The sequence below is a fragment of the Camelina sativa genome, chromosome 15, assembly GCF_000633955.1.
Source record: "Camelina sativa cultivar DH55 chromosome 15, Cs, whole genome shotgun sequence".
Taxonomy (NCBI): domain Eukaryota; kingdom Viridiplantae; phylum Streptophyta; class Magnoliopsida; order Brassicales; family Brassicaceae; genus Camelina; species Camelina sativa.
Window position 1 is genome coordinate 12,588,975 of NC_025699.1, and position 18,375 is coordinate 12,607,349.

Here is an 18,375-nt window from a genome sequence, read left to right on the forward strand (position 1 = left end):
TTTGTACCTGAAACATCTAACATTCAACTTTCTAAATTACATCCTTCAATCCACTAATCTCCATCTCTAGCTACTTAAAAGTTCTGAAACCAAATCAAAGAAGGGTAAAGAAAAGTTTTTGAATATCTAAACAATCTATTGAAAACGAAGACCTAAAGATAAGAAATTTGTTCAATCCCCATCTAGGGATTCGCGATAACAGATCGGAGAAATACGAAAGAAGAAGAAGAAGCAGATAAGATTTGAAACGGACCAATTGGTGAAAACTTTGAGGAACTGAGCAAGAGCGAAGGCAAGAAAAGCGGAGAAGATTGGGAGATTGTGAGGAAACAGATGCTGCGACGGAGGTGATCCGTACAACGCCCTGTTTCCGACTCCCGCGCCCGCCGCTGTCATCACCTCGTCCATTCCGGCGAAAAATCAAGATCCCTGCTCCTCCGATCAATCGGAAACTGCGGCGCAGGATCAACAATGTCAACGTAAAAGGGCGTGAGTTTGAGAGATTCAGGTGAGCAAAAGGGTGGTGTATTGAAATTTTTTTGACAAAAGGCTTTTTGGTATTTTGTGTTAATTCCGTATTTATCCTTTTCTATGATAAATGAGTCACTTTTTTTTTTTTTTGGTCAAAAATGAGTCACTTTTTATTTGGAGATACGAAGGACTCAAAATTTTAATTTAAAAAAAAAATTAAAACTAATAATTTAAAGATACAAACAAATTAAACAACATTTTTTTTTTAAGAAAATTAAAAAATTAAAAGTATGGGATTCGAATTGGTGAAATATGTTTTTTACTAATTCAAATCCTGTTATACCTTTAATCAAATCTACCATATATATTATTATTAGAGTTATTAATTTTTTTTTAATTTTCTTAGTGTAATTACACTAAGCAAATTTATTTTGAGGCAACAAAGTATTATATTGCACAACTTTACCAACTCTATAGTTACACAAAAAAAAGAAAAACTATATAACCGAACGTCGTCGGTTGGTATTTACATGTTTATAATTATAGATCTTATCGTTATGTCTCTAAGTGATTGATCAACCTAATTTGCAAATTATATGTAATTGACAACATCCGTCGCACTTAAGTGTTTAGAAATACTAAAACTATCGTGAATATAATATAAATATTCAGTTTTTTTTTTACGATTATGTTTTTTATAATTTTAAACGAGTTCATTTTAATTCTCATAGAATATAGGAAAAAAACTTAAAAATACGTAATTAACAGTTCAGATTAATGAACAGTTTGAAAATGTATTCAAATTTTTGTAGACAAAGGAAAGTATAGAATATATATTATGAATTTCGTAGAAATTAGAATTCTAATTATAGTTAAACAAAAAACTTCTAAAATTCCTAGAACATGAAGAGTGTGTAGAATACATAATTTAAATATTGTAGAACATGTATAATGTATAAAATACACATTTCAAATCTCAGAAGGTGTAATCCAAACTTCATAGATCAAATTTTATCAATCCAAAATGAAAACAAAAGTACATAATTTTGACATTATAAGTATCTTCATTAACTCTTCATCATTAATCTATGTAGATAGTTATCTCTGACGATTGTAACAGTCCAATCAAATTAGAAGATGCACTGAACATTCACAATTTATAAAATTCCAATATTTGGATACATAATCAGTAATTTAACAAGATTCATATATTACATCATTGATTATGGTGTGGATACGACATCAATCTAATATGAATTCTTTCGGTTGGCGTTTTAGATAGTTGACAGTTGATTAATTAATTCATAACCACATATAAGCGATAACTGTTAATTAATCTGATTTTCAAAGCCAACGAATAATAAAACCAATACACTCAATCTACGAATCACATACTTAGGAAAAAATTAATCAAAAATATAATTACAACGTAAAAGTAAATTTTCTACCCAAGCAACACATATCTCTTAAATGAAGAGAAATGTTATCATTTTTTAGCTTCAAATTTTACACAGAATTCAATTAATGTGTTTATGGATTATGTTTGTATTTTTCATTTACATTTGTCTTTACGGTTTAGTATGTTTTATTATCCGTATAATTCAAGGGCGATTAACTTTGAGATGATTTTGTTAGTTAAGTGTATACTGAAATGTCTGGGTGCATTTTTGTTTGGAACAGACAGTGTGTTTTATAAATTGTTATATCAGAAGATTTTAGTTTGTTTTAAATTTTAATCTATTGCATTATCAAATAGTGAATTGTGTAATTTGAACCGGCCGGTCTAATGAAAAATTAAAACAGTCAACCCAATACATCCATTTCCTATAACCGGTCGATCAAAGCTAAACCACATGAATTTACGACTTCCGACTTTTTTTTTTCCTTTTGTTTGACACGCTTATCCCTTATTTTTTTACTACAAAATCTCCATAGTCAATATAACTTATAAATTTGGAAAACTTCTTCCATTACCTAAAAAGAAAAATATCATTCATGAAAAATCTCATCGACACTGTTCACTAATATTACTAAGTCAAGGTTTCAGCAGAGCCACTATACAACAGCCTCTTTGAACCACGTTTAGTCGCCACTAAATCAGGCGTCCTATTGGGCTCCGGCTCCTCCACAACCATCTCATTCGCTAGATTATCAGCTGCCTTAAACACCGGATGTGCATACGCGTTTTGGAGAAACGGTTTCAAGTTTAGATTCGGTTCCCTCGTTCGTTCCAACGTATCTTTAACCATTGCGTCCTGCAAAAGTAGTGCCAAACATATATCACCATTAAGACAAAAACAAAACAAAAGAGAGACTCATTTCTTGATAGAGCAGCAGAAGAGACTACTTACCTGTAAAGGGTATCTGACAAAGACAGGTTGGTAACGTCCTTTGCAGAATTTGTGGAATCCAATGGTCAACACAGGGAGTATGAAAAGCAAAGGAGTCGAACGAGCAGCTCGTTTCGTGCTAAGCAATCCCATCAAAAGAAGCTGAGATACGATCAGTGCAATCACTACACGTCTATGAACATCAGGCCAGAACGCACCAGCACTCTCATACTCTTGGTTATACACATTTATAATCTGCAAACAAAAGCTGTGTTAGATCTTAGTTTCTTTAGAAAACAGAGGTCTTTGGATTTGGGATTCGAACCTGATGACGGTAAACCACATAAGCTAAGCCGAAGAAGACGAGGATAAAAGGAAGGAGAATGGGGCTAACAGCTGCGTAAACTAGACCGAGGATGAAGTAGAGTTGTATCTGCGGTTCACCAGTATTGAAACCTATAGTTCCTGGATCCATTGCTTCCTCTCTATCTTTCTCTGTTTTCACAAGGAAGAAGTTCTTGAGATGATAGATTATCAACGGCTTCAACCTCAGTATCTCTCCTGCAACACCAGCCCATCCGTCCACCATTATGTAGGTAATAAAAAAAGTGGCTTTCATTGGTATCGACACACCAATGGTCTTTGGGATTTCGGTTGCAGATTGGTTTAGGAAGCTGTTCAGCTGTTGAAGCGCAGTACCAGCGATTATGCTACAGAGGAAAACATTGATGAACTGAAACATGTAATATCTGCTCGCACATCTTCTTTCTAATGCAGATTTACTTATGAAGCCTTCAAATTTCGACATCAGCATCAGTATGCTTGGTAAGACAATGAGAAATATCTTCAATGCGATACCCGGAAGGAAACCTTGTATGAATGACTTTACTGTTTTCCTGTCCACAAACACAAAGAGGAATCAAAGAGTTCAGAGAGACATCACCACAAACAAAGAAACAGAGAGAGTTAAGGTTGAGGTTGTTATATACACTTCGATAAGGGGTTTCAGGAAAGGAACAGCCTTTTCGATGCCTTCGATGTTGGCGAGTGTCTGTACGAAAGCTATAGGGATCATGAAGAAGAAAGTGAGGAAGAAGAAAGCTACAGCAATCACTAGTCTTCGGATGGTGAGTTGAACATATGGTAATGCTAAATTGTCCCAGTATATGTCTCGGGGCTCTGGTGCCCACTCGGTTAGCCACTCTGTCGGGTTTCTTGACTGTTGAGTTTGAGAGCAAACTACTGCACCCCAACGCCTTTTGAAGGATACAAAAGCAGCAGGCACGAGCGACTTCGTGCTGCTTATTACCGTCTCTTTCTCTGCAGTTATCTGAAACCATCAAAGTACAGTCTGAATAAGAGGCGACGAAATGATCAAACAAGTTTATTAAATTATCAATAAGGCCTTTACTTTTCTCGTTAGACCCTCGATTTTTTCCACATAGTGATCGATGGCATCAACTTCTTCACCCCAGCAGCCAAGAAAACCTATCTGCTCAGGTAAGTAGACATCAAGATTCAACAAAAGAGAAGATCACTTTCTAAAGGAAGAGAGCAATGTGATTGTATATATTGGTTTACCTTTATTACAGGCCTTTTAGATGGATTCCTAGAGTGTTTGTTTTGATAGTAATCAAGCCAATTCTGCAATTTTTTCCTCTTCTGAACCAATTCCGACAATTTGTTTGCATTGTAGACCGCCTGGTTTGTCAAACCAGAAGATGAATACACCATGAAACAAAATCTCCAACTAGATCATCCTAAGCTAGACAACCAAAGTTGTTACCTGGTAACTGAGGTAGTAGTCTGGATGATTGACCTTAAAGAAATGCTCAACAAGCTCGCTGACTGATTCATCAGGATCTGGAGGAATGTTTCTCACCAGGACCTAAATTTATCCAAAAAGACAATCAATCATATATGACATTTAATCTCAAAAAGTATAACTGAGTGGACCAAGAGATTCAGAATGAGTATATACTGTAAACTGGTCAGGTCTTCTTTGTTCAGAAGCAAGAAACTGAAGCCTCATTGAACCGACATTCTTGTACTCTCGTTGTAGGACAAAGCACGTCCAAAAGGTAATGAAATAGGCCATACACAAATGCACCCAAAACCTGTACATATACAAGTCAGAACATTCCTCAATAGAACCAATGCTTCCACATTTTACAACCAAAGCCACAAAGATTAAAGAAGTTTCTTCACCTGGATGATCCAGTTGGTATATTCGATATAGAGAGCTTATCAATATCGCTAAAAGTAAGATTCTTTAACTGATCCAACGTCGAATTAGTCCAATTAACCGGCACCATTACAGTGAAAGCAATACATGCTATAGGGAAAAATATCTTCAGCCTGCAAAATATTACACCAAATAAGCTGAGGCTCAGCCACACTGCTACTTAATGATCATACAAATTCAAAAACAGTCAACAAACAACAGAGGATACACATATACCCGAGTAAGTAAATCCTGAGATAGACAACAGAATCCAAACCAGCATGATCAATAAGCTCAGGCTCAGGCATTCTGAGTGCTTGAGGCATCCAATTCAAGAATCTGACGTAAGATCGAAAATCCAAATTGACAAACTTGCTAGCAAAGCCACCAGTTTTAATGGGGCTACTCCTTAAACCCTTGATATACCATTTAGGGAAATAGACTCTGTCGTTAACCGGTTGAAGCCTAAGAATCGCAAAGGCTATGAAGAAAGCGAACGCTGTCAAGATATTAATCGCTGCTGCAAATCCGATATCGCTTAGTGTAGCCATGACGGTTTAGAGAAAAGACACAACCTTTTCCCCTGAAACATTCACACACAAACAAAACAAAAAGGTTAAAGCTTTTAAGCTTTAGGGTTTCTTGCAATCCAAGATGAAAGAGTAATTGAAAAAAATCCCCAAAAAAAAAATTCGATTTTTATTTCCCTATATTTTCTCCGTAAATGTCTCGTTTTAACAAAGAAATCGGAATCGTACAAAGTCATTGTCTTTTCATATTCCGGTCAAATCCATAAACACTGAATCAAAACTACAATGAGTGACTCTGCACCCGTAAATACATAAAAGTTTCTTGGTGAAAGATTCAGATAAAGTTCAAAGCTTTTACCTTGTCAAAGAGCTCAGCTATGGAAACTCGCCTTTGGTGAAGTCAAACAAAGTTGAGCAGAGAATGGAGACAATGATGAAGAGAAAAAAAAAAAAAAACTGCAGATGCAGAGCTTGAAGAATCTGAAGAAGAAGAAGGGATCAGAATCAGAAGAAGAAGAAACATTAATGAAAAAAAAAAGATGAGATTTTTTATTAATTTGGGGGGTTTGTTTTGGGAAATCGATCCAAAAACTGAAGTGAGATTTCTGCTGATTCATACGTTTTGGGTGTTACGAGTTTTTTAATTTTTCTCATTTTAATTAATTCATTAGTGAAGCGAGGATGAAACGGCGACGGACACATGGCGAAAAGTTAAGTTTTTAAATTAAAGTAATAGTGTTAAATTAAGATAATTATTTAATAAATTAAATGTTTTGTAATTTAGACATTGTCCGTTACTATTTCCTTTTCATACATTTTTTTTCTTTTCTTTTGACAATAACATTACATGTTCATAATTTTGTTTTGGGTTCAAAGTTAACATGTTCACATAACGGCTATGTTATTTTATATTTCACTTCTTTGTTGTTCTGACGTCGGCTTTTGTTTAACGTTTTGCTAATGTTCTTATTTTATTCACTGATTTTGAAACTTTTGAGGACATAATGTCAAAAAAGTTTAAGAGGAGATCTGACTTTAGAAGAAAAGGAAAAATTTGATTTAATAATTGTCAGTTTAAGGTAAACTTTATGTGTTTTTAATTCGTTAATCGTTACAATAGCCGTAATAGTACTAATTATGTTGTTGACAAAAGAAGGAAACAAAAAGTTGTATATATATATCGATTGATGGTAAAAGAATATTCCGGTTACAGTTTTCTACTAATAAATTAAAAAATCTAGCTGGGAGAAATTAAAAAAACATACAAACGTACCTCTTTGTTCTAAGCTGGAATTTAGATATTATGGGATCCATCATCCATGTGATAAAAAAATCATTAGAATGTCATTATGTGTTATGGAATTATATATGGAAGACTTGTTCCTAAGCTACGAGAGACTATCCAATCACAATTCACAATTACAAACTATCCAATTATATATTTATGTTTTATTTTTGTCGGCAAACCAGATTTCAAAATTTTATTTATGAAACCGTTTTTAATGCAATTCATTATTCTTAACTGACGTGAGAGATGCTGAGATCGGAGCCGCTGAAAAAATTGACAAATATACAGAAATTTGTATTAAAAAGTCAACGTGTGACGTGCAAAGTTTCGTATAGAGACAAATATAAATACTTGAAGCTGAAGTATCGGTTTGTACAGACAGCAGCAAACCGGAAACTCTACCGGCCGGACATCAGACCGACGAGGTCGTCGTTTTGGAAGTTTGCGACATCCCAATTTCCAGTTGACGATAAAAGAGTGGATAAAGCAACCACAATGTATCTCATACTCGGACGTCGTTGCGCATTCTGTTGCGTACAAGCTTTCCCTAGTTCCGCCATCTAAACCACACAAAACATAAAACAACCAAATTGGCCTAGAATGATCAATGATGCATAGAAGTAGTAAACAAGAAGAGAGATTACCTTATATACTGAATCAAACGGGTAGTTATCTCCGAGCCTCGGGTCTATAATCTTGCGTAGTGCTTCTTCTTTGTCAGTCTCCTTATTGAATACTACTTCATCGAACTTCATTGGTAAAGAACCAAAAACACATGTTAAGCGATCCAACGTACATATTGTCTTCAAATCAGAAAGACTAAATGTTATGAAGAAAACTTTAATGAAACTAACCAAACCAACGAGGCTTTTAAATTCACCAACGGATTCATTCATTTTGACAACGGCGGCTTTGGCAGAAATTAATTCAAATAGGACAACTCCAAATGCATATACATCCACTTTTGGAGACACTTGTGCATAGATTGTCCTGCATACATACCATTCACTATAATGTAGTAGTCTCTAAAATATAAGTGTACGTAGAGAGAAATAAGATCAAGTTTCTTTACTCTGGTGCCATGTAACCAAATGTACCCATTGCACCACGAGTTGCTGTGCCTCCAACTTCTATCAGTTTTGTTAACCCGAAATCAGCAACCTGTAACAAACTAACACAAAAGCCTCTAGCTGAGTCTAGTACACCTATGATTGGCAAATATATATGGGAGATTGAGAATGGACCTTTGCCCGGAAGTTCCGGTCTATCAAAATATTGGCAGATTTAATGTCCCTGTGAACATAGACTGGAACCGTGTGCTCGTGGATGTACTCTAAACCTCTAGCTGAGTCTAGCGCAATCTGCACTCTCTTAGTCCACGGTAGCGGTTCTCTTCCTAGTTACATATAAACTCACTTAGTTTTTTTCTATTGTAGATCACAACCTTCATATTATCTGTATTCTGAAAAGTGATTCTCTAATTTTGTTTTCTTGATGGTGTGGATATATTATACCTGAGCCATGTAAATGTTGTCCAAGGTTGCCATTCTCAACATATTCATAGACCAAGAACAGAGACCCCTCAACACAATATCCAATCAGGCGAACCTGCAAGATATTATAATTATGTTCTCTGTATACCTCTGATCTCAGATATTTTCTTGAGAGAACATAAAAGGGCTTTACCAGGTTGACATGATGTACATGTGTTAAGACTTTTAGTTCCACCAAGAACTGCTTCGATGCCTCCATGTCCATCTTTTTGATCGCAGCTTTCTAAACATGAACGCATACACACACCAAATGATCGCAGCTTCAAATAATAAGTCTACACTAAAAGGACTAAAGAAAACTCTGCTTACTTCTCCTCTAAGCTCTGCATAGTAAACAGCTCCAAAACCACCTTGCCCAATCTTAAAAGACAGACTGAAATTATCAGTAGCCTCTGCGAGCTCCTCCATCGAAAACTCAACAGAGTTATCTACATTTATGGCAGCAATGCCTGAAAACACTCTGGTTCCGGTACCAGCCAAGTCGCCACTTTGGAGACTAGTTGTAAAAACTAAAAGCATATAATTTGATAATTTTTAGTAACCAACATTTAAGCTAAAACAAGATTTTTAAAAGATGAAACTGTTTTGCATATGATCAATAGAAAAGAAAAAGAATCACCCGTGGACTTGCTCTTCCGGCGGTAAGCATAATATATGAAAAACGAGATTAACAAGAGAGCCACAACCACTCCTACACTTATACCAGCGATAACTCCAACACCAATACCACCTGTTTAAAGCAAAAATATACCAATTTTTTTCTTTTCTCAATCTCTTCCCCAAGTTTGTTCTTGTTTTAAGTACAACATCATCTTCTAGAATCATCAAAAGCTCGGAAAATGATTAGAAGAACCAACCTTGTTTACTACAAAGAACATAAGAAGAGGAGATGCATCATCAGTCATCAGTGGATAGAATATCAAAAGAATAACATGAGAAAAATGTAAACAACCTTGATTTGAAATGTGGAAATACACCACTTGGATCTGCAAAAACCAACACAAGAATCAAAAATATGTAAAGAAACTTACACAACCATTACTATGATTCATCCATGACCATAAACTCCAAAATACCTCTCCCAGGGACAAAGACGATCCCATTCCCGGAGCTGAAATCAACGCCAGGGTTATACCTACTTATAACATCCCCCGGTACACCAGAAGAGTTAACAATCCTATCGAGACTATCTTCAGGACGAAGAGGATACGTAACAAACAAACCATAATCCTTAGAAACACTCTCATCGCCACAAGAACAATTCACAAGCACATTAAGCATCGCAGTGGGAGGGATGTTATTAGTCGGAAAAGGATTCCTCCCTTGCAAGGAACCTTCCGTAGTGAGGTTCGCGTATCTCCTAATGGCAACTCTTTCGTAAGTATCAATCTGTTGGAAACGGTAGGTGAAGTTGTGTCCAAGGAAACCGCCAGGTTGACATTCGCAAGGGAAAGGTACAAGGACCCTTGAACCTATAGGGATGATCAAATCTTTGTTTTTGTTGTTGTTCTGTATGTTACGGTTGTACCTGAGGATTGGTTCGTAGTTGATTTGATCGTAAGGCGCTACTGAAGAACTGAGGTATTGGTTGATGATAGAGAGAGATAGTTCGTTCTCTACGTAGTAAGATGCTAGAGCTAAACCGCAGCTTCCCATGCACTTTGATTCTACGGCCAAGAAGAGAAACGACGACGAGAAGAGAAGAAGAAGAAGAAGAAGCGGAGAGAATATAATCATTAGCTTCATCGCTGGACAGTTCTTCGACGTCTCTGTTTCTTTTTTTCTTCGTGCTCTGTGTCGGGAGAAATGGTTGACTAAATCAGCGTTGACAATTGTCAACTCCAAGAATGGTGATAAGTTTTTTTCATAATCACGGATTCTTAGATATTGGTGACGTCCCTTTCTTAATTATTTCAATAGTAAGATCATTAAAAAAACTTTGGTCAAAAATACAAACTATGAAGACCGCCATTTTGTTTTTTTTTTTCTGTCGTATTATGCCTTTGGATTTTTGGTTTACTATTTTCGGTTTATATTATACAATTATTACTTTTGTTGAACAAACTCAATTCTAATCGTCTTCAATAGTATCACTGACGTGATTCTGAGGATGGAGATAATGGCTGATGTAGACATATAAAGTTATGGAAAAAAATTGTATAAAAGTCGGCAACGTGTGACGTGCAAGTTAAGGTTCGTATAGACAAAAATATATACTTAAGCTGAAGCAATTAAGTAACCAAAAGAAACAAATCATTTTGTACAGGCACACTAGAGTTGTGGTAAACGATCAGTATACTAAAATCAGGACCTAGAGGAAACAAAATAGTAGCGGAAAACTATTTGAGAAAAAACCGTAGCGGTAAGCAGTAGGGTAGGCATAAGTTTAAACAATTTGGATATCTGAGAAGAACCCAAGTATCTTTGGAGATGCAGCGAATGAGGTTAGTCTTTGGTTCATATACCAACAACCTCTTGTCATTGTCGTGAAAGAAAACATTCCCTTCCTTAGAAACAGTCAGCGGCCTGAAATGCACTGTAATCGGAGAAGGGTTAAGATCTCTAGAGGTGGATAAAGGTATGGAGTAAGTCATACTCCATCCGTCTTCTTCTTTTTGTAAATCCATGGTCCATATCTCCAGTTTCCAGGGCCCTCCATAGGGTGTGGCTATGGCTAAACGGTCATCAAGGTTTACTAGCTGGTCTGCAAACGAAGCGGAAGGTGGTAAAAAGGGAACATCACGAAACTTTTGTGTGTGAAGATCAAAAGCTAGTAGTTTCAATGGACCACAATTTAACCAGTAGATGGAACCATTCACACACGCCGACTTCCTTCTGGGATCGATCAGATAAGGAGGGGCACTGAGTGTTCTCCGCCATTCACCAATATTGACATCAAGAACCTCACAGTAATTGTAAGGATCAAAGAACATCCTCACAACTTTAAAGCTCTTACTGACTTTATCCCTACCAAACCCCATCGCCCACAATGCAGGAAATATATAGTGCCTTCAATTCAATTCAATTTTTTTCTAAGCCTATATCAACGAATAGTTACATCAATAAACCGTATAGGGAGAGACGCGTTACCACAAGAGTGGACAATGTGGCATTGATAGCGGCGGGTCACTGGATCTGGACCGGAAGGGAATCTAAGGAATTCTCCGGTGGTAGGGTTGATGACATTGACCCAACCCGGTACGGGGAGGCAAACCAAACCGTCAGATGTCAGCGACGGTAGTGTGACGTCATCGCAGTGTAGATAGACCACCTCAACCTCTTCGAATCGCGAATCGCTCCGGTTTACTCCGGCGGCCGCTGCCAGGATTTTGCGGTGATTTTTTTGAAGACTCATGCGCCTCTCCGTGAAACTCTTGGATTCCACGATTGATCTCCATTGTTTTGAGACGGTTTTGAATTTGAGGATTGATTTCAACGGCAATCGAATGAAGATTTCTTCCAGTAGATCCGGAAATAGGTACATCATCCGACATCCGCCGCTTCCGCCGTCTTCTCTTTGAACTAAAAAAAATTACCTTTGTTAGAAGAAGTTTCCAAAATTATATTCGGAATATATCAAGCTTTTCTTTTTTGTTAAATGAATTGAAAAGTAAATGGAAAATTCACATTTAATTATTTTACCTTGGACATGTAAAAAAACAAGAGATCTAAATATAACAAAAAATACTTTGCTAAGTAGTAAGTAGTTATTATGAAAGGGTTATAAGATATAATTTTAACTTTAATTTGAAGTTTGAAGTAAGTATAGTTAAAATTTATTTGCAATTGATAGTAAAGTTAACTTTAAACAATAGGAATTACGCACTTACAACTAATTTCCCATAAGGTATTCACCTTTACACTCATTTTCTATTATTTCTATATTTTCCTCGCCGTCTGTTCGCGACGGATCATTACTCTAACGCGAGGCTGAATGTCTACTCCCGGCCAGATATCCTAACAGCCATATAAAAGGTTCTTAAAGGCACTCTAGAATTTGATAGGACTCTTGAGTCAAGTTTGGGTTGTCGCTATTCAGACTTCGGTTTAGTGAGTCTCCTATCTCTTGCAAATTACTCCACGCTCCCTTTTGTAGGATGCTAGAGATAACCGCAGCTTCTCATGCACTTTGAATCTATGGCCAAGAAGAGAAGAAGAAGAAGCAGAGAGATTATAATCCTTAGCTCCATCGCTGGTTTGTTCTTAGATTCCAAGAGGAAGGTCTCTGTTTTTCTTTTTTTCTTTGTTCTGTATGTCGGGAGAAAGGGTTGACTAAATTAGACTCAGAGAATGGGGAAATTTTCCAAAAAAAAACGTGACTTAACTAATATTTGCCAGAAAAATTCGCAGACTAATTTCCAGCTGATAAAAAATACATCTTGCTTTTCCAATTTCCTATATATCGTCATTAAGGCAGTCAACAACATTAACAAAAGCTTAAACATGTTAATTAGAAGACCATTATACTCCCTTCTTCTTTCTTTATTCTCTATTCGATTAAAATGTAGTGTCATGATGGCTAATTTAAAATGGTTCATTCATAAGTACTTAACCAAGGTTCAAAACATACCGAAATAACATCATACAATGATCTGATAAGAAGAACTTAATGCCTAAGGGGTCGTAATACAAAAAACACATCAATAGATAAACAAAGATCTTAGTGCCTAAAGATCTTGAGGTCGCCATGAATCAAAAACTGTGTTAGTCCAAGGTGACATGAATAGTACATGAGCTTTTGGTGCATCTGATTCACGAACATGACCCCTACCACGGCCCTTGCCTCGGCTGCCAGGAGGACAACCACAACGACCTCTTAGAGTAGAAGGTGGAGCTGTTGATGGATGCGGATCAGCTGGTGTAGATTGACTTAAAGGAACAGTTGGTATGGAGGATCACAACCAACGCTAATGCCAATCCACAAAGCGCATGTTTGTAGTTCCAAAGAAACTCACAGCCTGTAGAATGAGTGATTAGTATCTTACAAACATATATAAAAGAGAGAGAGAGAGAGAGAGAGAGAGAGATGTGTAGAAAGGGTGATTAGTATCCTTATAAAAGAGAGAGAGAGAGATGAGAAACACACCTCTCGCCATTATGCTTTTGGTTTTCTCCTGAGAAGCAGCTCTACCCATGAAACTGGTTGTACAAAGCATGTACCACTCATCCATTGCTCTCTCACCCAACCTTGTCGCTAACAGTTCTGGGTTTAAGAAGAAATTATTGCACATCGGGCAGAGAGGAACCACATCTCCCTGTTGAACAGACATATAGACATGATTGTTGAGACAAACAATGCAAACATGGCACTTGCAGTCTATGATAAGGACTTCTTCCTCCAAACGCCAGCACTTTGCACATACTCCCTTAAAATTACAGAAAAAAGAGTGAGGCTACTTTAATCCATACAGGCAGACTTCTATTGAATAATGTGAACAAAGAAACTTAGGACAATGTGATCCAGAAAAACCAGCCAAGCGTTAGAACATAATCCTCTCCTTTACATATTATTTTTCTATATTTTGTGACCATTGATTTTGTCTCTTTAGACATATTATTTTTTCGAGTCTTTTTCATAGTTTCCCCAAGAAAAGTGTGACCCTTAGATTGTTTTCATTTTTGATCAAAACTTTTAAGTTGAGTTGAGTAATTAAACTTTTATTTTTCTTTAAGTGAAATTTAATAATACATCTTTGTAGTATATGTTTCTAATTAAAAACTAATATTTCACCTCAATTTTATTTTTATGTTTAGAATTTTATAAATACAATTACATAAATTGTTTTTTACTCCACCATGCATTAACATCTTACTTCCATTCTAAAACTCATTAACCCATTCTAAATGTTGGAATTGATCATTTTTGGGTTAAAATTTGAATAATAACATTATTACTAATACAAATTCATAGTATTATTTTTCCTATTTGAAAATTTTATTTATGTTACTTAATTCATTTTTATTATTTATTATTTAATAAAAATGATGTAATTTACCATAATTTATTAGGATTTTAGTGGAACTGACTAACTTTATAGCCTACTCAATTAATGAAAGAAAATATTATATGGTTTTAAAACGTGTAAAAATTAAGGTTTATAAAGTTACAGAAAGGCATAATCATAAATATGTATTTAAACTATTTCATTTCTCATCGAATATATGGTTTTTATTATGATATTTTTTATTATTATAAAATAGTGTGTGTTTTTTCAACTTTAAAGGATGAAAGACAAATTAAATAAAATGTGTAAAGTAGATATATCAAATATTAGTTATTTATTTGTAAATGTTATAGAATATTAGATTTTGTATCATATATATAATATGAGAAATAATATGATTTTGTTTGACAAAAGAACTTAAGATATAAAAGTGGATCTAAAAATATATGTCAATTGTACAACATTGATAAGAAAAATATAATTATTTGGAATTGAAAATGATGTAAATTTGTTTTTAAAAAATAAAATAAAAATAAAGAATGACAAGTGTCACTAAAAGAGAATGCCAAATGTCACAATGTGAGTAAAAGTTAGGAAAAACCTTTTCATATTATATAAGACTAGGGCTGAAAGGCTGAGAGCCTGACATAACCTAGTCTAGGTTTAAGGTGTCAGGAGGACACTCTGATGAGAGACAAATATGAAGCTGCTTCTTTGGGATTCTGGAGATATTTCAGGATTATACATGAAGGGTAAAGCTGAACTAGAGACACAATATAATGCCCCGACCGACACCTTGCGTAGTGAGCCCCATATCCACACCCGGACCATGGGCCAACCTCGCTTAGTGGACCCCACGTTCACTCTCATCCCGTGGACCCACCTATATATGACGGTCTGTTTGCTACGTCTGGGAGGATTTAAATACTTTTTTACCATCTCTACAAATCACCACATGATCTTTCCCTGTGTTTTGTCCTTATTCGCACAGTTCTGACAATCACTTCCTGAAAGGTCATCTCTCCCGAAACTACGCCAGCTCAATCATATATAACTTTGTAGTTCTCTCAGGACCTTTGATCAAAAAGATAAGTGCAATTTCGTGACAGAGGTGATCAAACCAATTTTTTTAAACCTCTTCGCATATCTCTGAAACCGGAGTGTCACAATACACCCCCAATAACAAATTGCAACATCCTCGTTGCACACCAAATCTGTCACCCCTGACAGTGTGAGCCTACTTAACTCTACACTCGTCAGGTTTGGCTCTGATACCATTTGTAACGCCCTGACCGTCACCTTGCTTAGTGGGTCTCATGTCCATTTCCGGTCCATGGGCCCTCCTTGCTTAGTTGGTCCCACATCTACTCCCAGAACGTGGGCCCATCCATATCTGATGGCTAGTTCCTACGTACGAGAGACTTTAAAGAATTGTTTCTCGTCCCTACAAATCACCACCTGCTCTTTACTGTGTTTTGTCTTCACTCGCACAGTTTCGATAATCAGTTTCCGGAAAGTCACATATTATGAAACTATTCCAGCTCAAGCACGCTTAATATTGGAGTTCTCTCAGGATCTTTGATCGAAAATATAAGTTCACTTTGGTGAAATAGGTGGCCAAACCAATTCTTTTAAACCTCTTCGCATGTCTCTGAAACCGGGGTGTCACGCAAAGAAAGAAAGGAAGAAGAAAAGCAGATACTCTATGTTTTCTTCATCATGTTTCCTTGTATTTGTTCTTTAAGATTTGTATATTAAACACTATATAAACCTTGTGTGATTGATAATGGATGTTTGTGGGAGATGGTTCCCACAAGAGATATACCCTCACGTAGAGGAAATCTTGTTAAATCTCTGTGTTATGTTAATGTTATGCAAGTTTATCTGTGAAGTAAGCAAGGAGTAGGGGCAGAGTGGTGGTCTGCGGTTCACAACAAGGTGAAATCGAGATATGTGATGCTCAATAAGTGGTATCAGAGCCATTTTCAGGATTTTAAAGACTCAGGAATGACACTGTAAGCATACAAGGAGGATCTAGAGACTGTTGTAGAAGACTCGAAGGTTAAATCGGTTATGGGGTTGGTTTAAGGTCTACAGTGTCTGATTCAGGTTCATGTATACATGTGTTAAGTTGATTAGCAGATGGATGTGAAAAGGGAATCAAAGCATCATCCAAAAGGCTTAAAACTTATGAAATAGGAATTTAGTTTCCGCTGTGGTCACAAGGTTCATGTGATGTTCTGTTTTGAAGCTTTTTAATACTCAAAACTATTTCAGTTTAAGGAATCTAGACACAAGATGGTATCTTGTTAAGATGGTATCTTGTTTGGACTGGTATTAGAAAGTCAAGATGGTATCTTGTTTGGACTGGTTGTTGAAAGTCTGTGTGCTGGTATTAGAAAGTTAGAAATTGGTTGAAGATAGTCACATATTTACTAAGGGACACCTTCAGAGGTAAATCTTTATGTAAGAGGGTTGTAGGGTCAACAAGTTATGTCGAAGATTCAGATGAGTATGAAGATGGACTAGATAATTTGTGTTGAAGTGGTCAGATTTGAGAGGTGTTGGGTGAATGGTTAGGTCTCAGGAATGGATCAGGTTGTCAGAGATTTGAAATGACTAAAATCTAAGTAGGTTTACAGAAAATAAGAATGCAGAGAATACCAAGAGTCGAAGTTGCAGCCAGTGAGATTTTATTTATTAAGGTGGAGTTTGTTCTTCAAGATAACTTAAAATTTGTAAAAGACTTTTTTTAGGCATTGCAGAACTGTGCAGGAATTCGCAAGTATGTGCAAGGATTTTACAAGGCTGGCACAAGGGGACTAGGGGTAGGTTTTACATTAAAAAGAGAATCAGAACCCAAAAAATTTTGATTCGCCTGTTTGCATCTACAGAGATGATCTGGTGGATGAATCTTCTAAAGGATTTACTTCCACATTAAACCTTCATTCAATTTAATTTTAATTATATATAAAAGGGAATTAAAATAAAAAAGATTGTATGATTTTGCATCTTTGACCAAGAAAAAAATCACTTACCATATTTTTGTGTTCTTAATCTATATATTCAATAATAATCAGTCTTGGTAATGAAGAAAAAGTTTAAGAGAAAATCATTAAAATGGCCATCACTGAAAGAACTTTGATAGCATTTTGTTTTATTATTTTTCTTATGATATCTTTAGTCGTCTGTCTTCCTACACCTGCCGGAAATCCGGGTAATTGTTTACTGTTATTTATACCTGATAATTTTGTAATTATGAACATGATGATGATGATTTCACTATTTGTTGTTAATTGGGTTATTGATTAATTATTGTTACTGATTAATTATTTGATGTATATGTAGGCTATGGAATACAGGAAGAGAGAAAAAGATGCTTTGACAAGTATACTATATGCGATTTCCCGACTGGTTTACCGAACTGCAATGCTTATTGTAAAATATAGGCTATAGTTATGGCATTTGTATTGACCGCAAATGTTGTTGTATTGATGTTATAAGTCTACCTCCTAGACTAGCTAACTAGTACAATTCTGTAGAAGATAAAACTATATTATCAAATGTATTGGTATCTGTTTTAAATAATTTTCATAAACTATACTCGTAGTTGAGTACAATATCAAAGTTTGCCATAGATTTTTAAAAACTTACAAGATATGTCTTACACGTTCTTTGTAGATCTAAAACGAAAACAGAACATCTACGAGAGTATATATTTTTTTTTCTATTCTGAACTACAACCATACCAAATCCAAAATAATTCAAAAGGAAGCAAAAAAATAAAATAAATACAAATCTTGACATAGTCATAGGCTTGCAAGTGCAACTGTTCCTTTCAACTACTGCTGATTCGTATTCTACAGTAATGTCATTGAAAACTCCTATTATTTTCCTATAAATTATATTACCCTTAGTCAACCAATGGACCAAGTAGGTTTCCACATTAAACCTTCATCAACTTAATTTTAATTATATATACAATATAATTTATAGGGAAATAAATTTTTAACAATTGTAAGATTTATTTGCAT

General features: G+C 35.6%; 4 protein-coding genes across 6 annotated transcripts in view; all 4 read right to left on the minus strand.

Moving 5' to 3' along the window:
* LOC104746590 (uncharacterized membrane protein YuiD) overlaps positions 1-551 on the minus strand; it is a 3,430-nt gene extending 2,879 nt beyond the window's left edge. The window contains exon 1 of one of the 2 annotated variants that reach the window (XM_010468107.1): positions 384-551. In XM_010468107.1, the coding sequence (XP_010466409.1) occupies positions 384-408 (25 nt within the window). In that variant the 5' untranslated portion in view covers positions 409-551. Of the gene's footprint in view, positions 1-253 lie in introns of both variants that reach the window. The other variant, XM_010468108.1, reaches the window with a different exon arrangement.
* LOC104746595 (CSC1-like protein At3g21620) lies at positions 2,307-6,057 on the minus strand. Of its 2 annotated transcripts, none has more exons than XM_019237169.1 (11): positions 5,914-6,057; positions 5,263-5,608; positions 5,010-5,159; positions 4,783-4,918; positions 4,588-4,689; positions 4,383-4,502; positions 4,213-4,293; positions 3,791-4,131; positions 3,127-3,697; positions 2,823-3,056; positions 2,307-2,726 (listed from the first exon to the last, which is right to left on the minus strand). In XM_019237169.1, exons 2-11 carry the CDS (start codon positions 5,574-5,576, stop codon positions 2,502-2,504), a joined length of 2,274 nt encoding a protein of 757 aa, XP_019092714.1. In that variant the 5' UTR covers positions 5,577-5,608; positions 5,914-6,057; the 3' UTR covers positions 2,307-2,501. The 2 variants fall into 2 exon arrangements, with proteins under 2 accessions (XP_019092714.1, XP_010466416.1); XM_010468114.1 differs by lacking the exon at positions 5,914-6,057 and having other exon boundaries at positions 5,263-5,364; positions 5,452-5,523.
* On the minus strand, positions 7,109-10,228 carry LOC104746593 (chitin elicitor receptor kinase 1-like). The gene is made up of 12 exons (XM_010468112.1): positions 9,473-10,228; positions 9,349-9,382; positions 9,254-9,261; positions 9,016-9,126; positions 8,706-8,905; positions 8,530-8,619; positions 8,358-8,451; positions 8,088-8,239; positions 7,916-8,004; positions 7,698-7,833; positions 7,488-7,592; positions 7,109-7,403 (listed from the first exon to the last, which is right to left on the minus strand). Exons 1-12 carry the CDS (start codon positions 10,140-10,142, stop codon positions 7,242-7,244), a joined length of 1,851 nt encoding a protein of 616 aa, XP_010466414.1. The 5' UTR covers positions 10,143-10,228; the 3' UTR covers positions 7,109-7,241.
* LOC104746592 (F-box/LRR-repeat protein At2g43260-like) lies at positions 10,614-11,938 on the minus strand. The gene is made up of 2 exons (XM_010468110.1): positions 11,487-11,938; positions 10,614-11,405 (listed from the first exon to the last, which is right to left on the minus strand). Exons 1-2 carry the CDS (start codon positions 11,507-11,509, stop codon positions 10,736-10,738), a joined length of 693 nt encoding a protein of 230 aa, XP_010466412.1. The 5' UTR covers positions 11,510-11,938; the 3' UTR covers positions 10,614-10,735.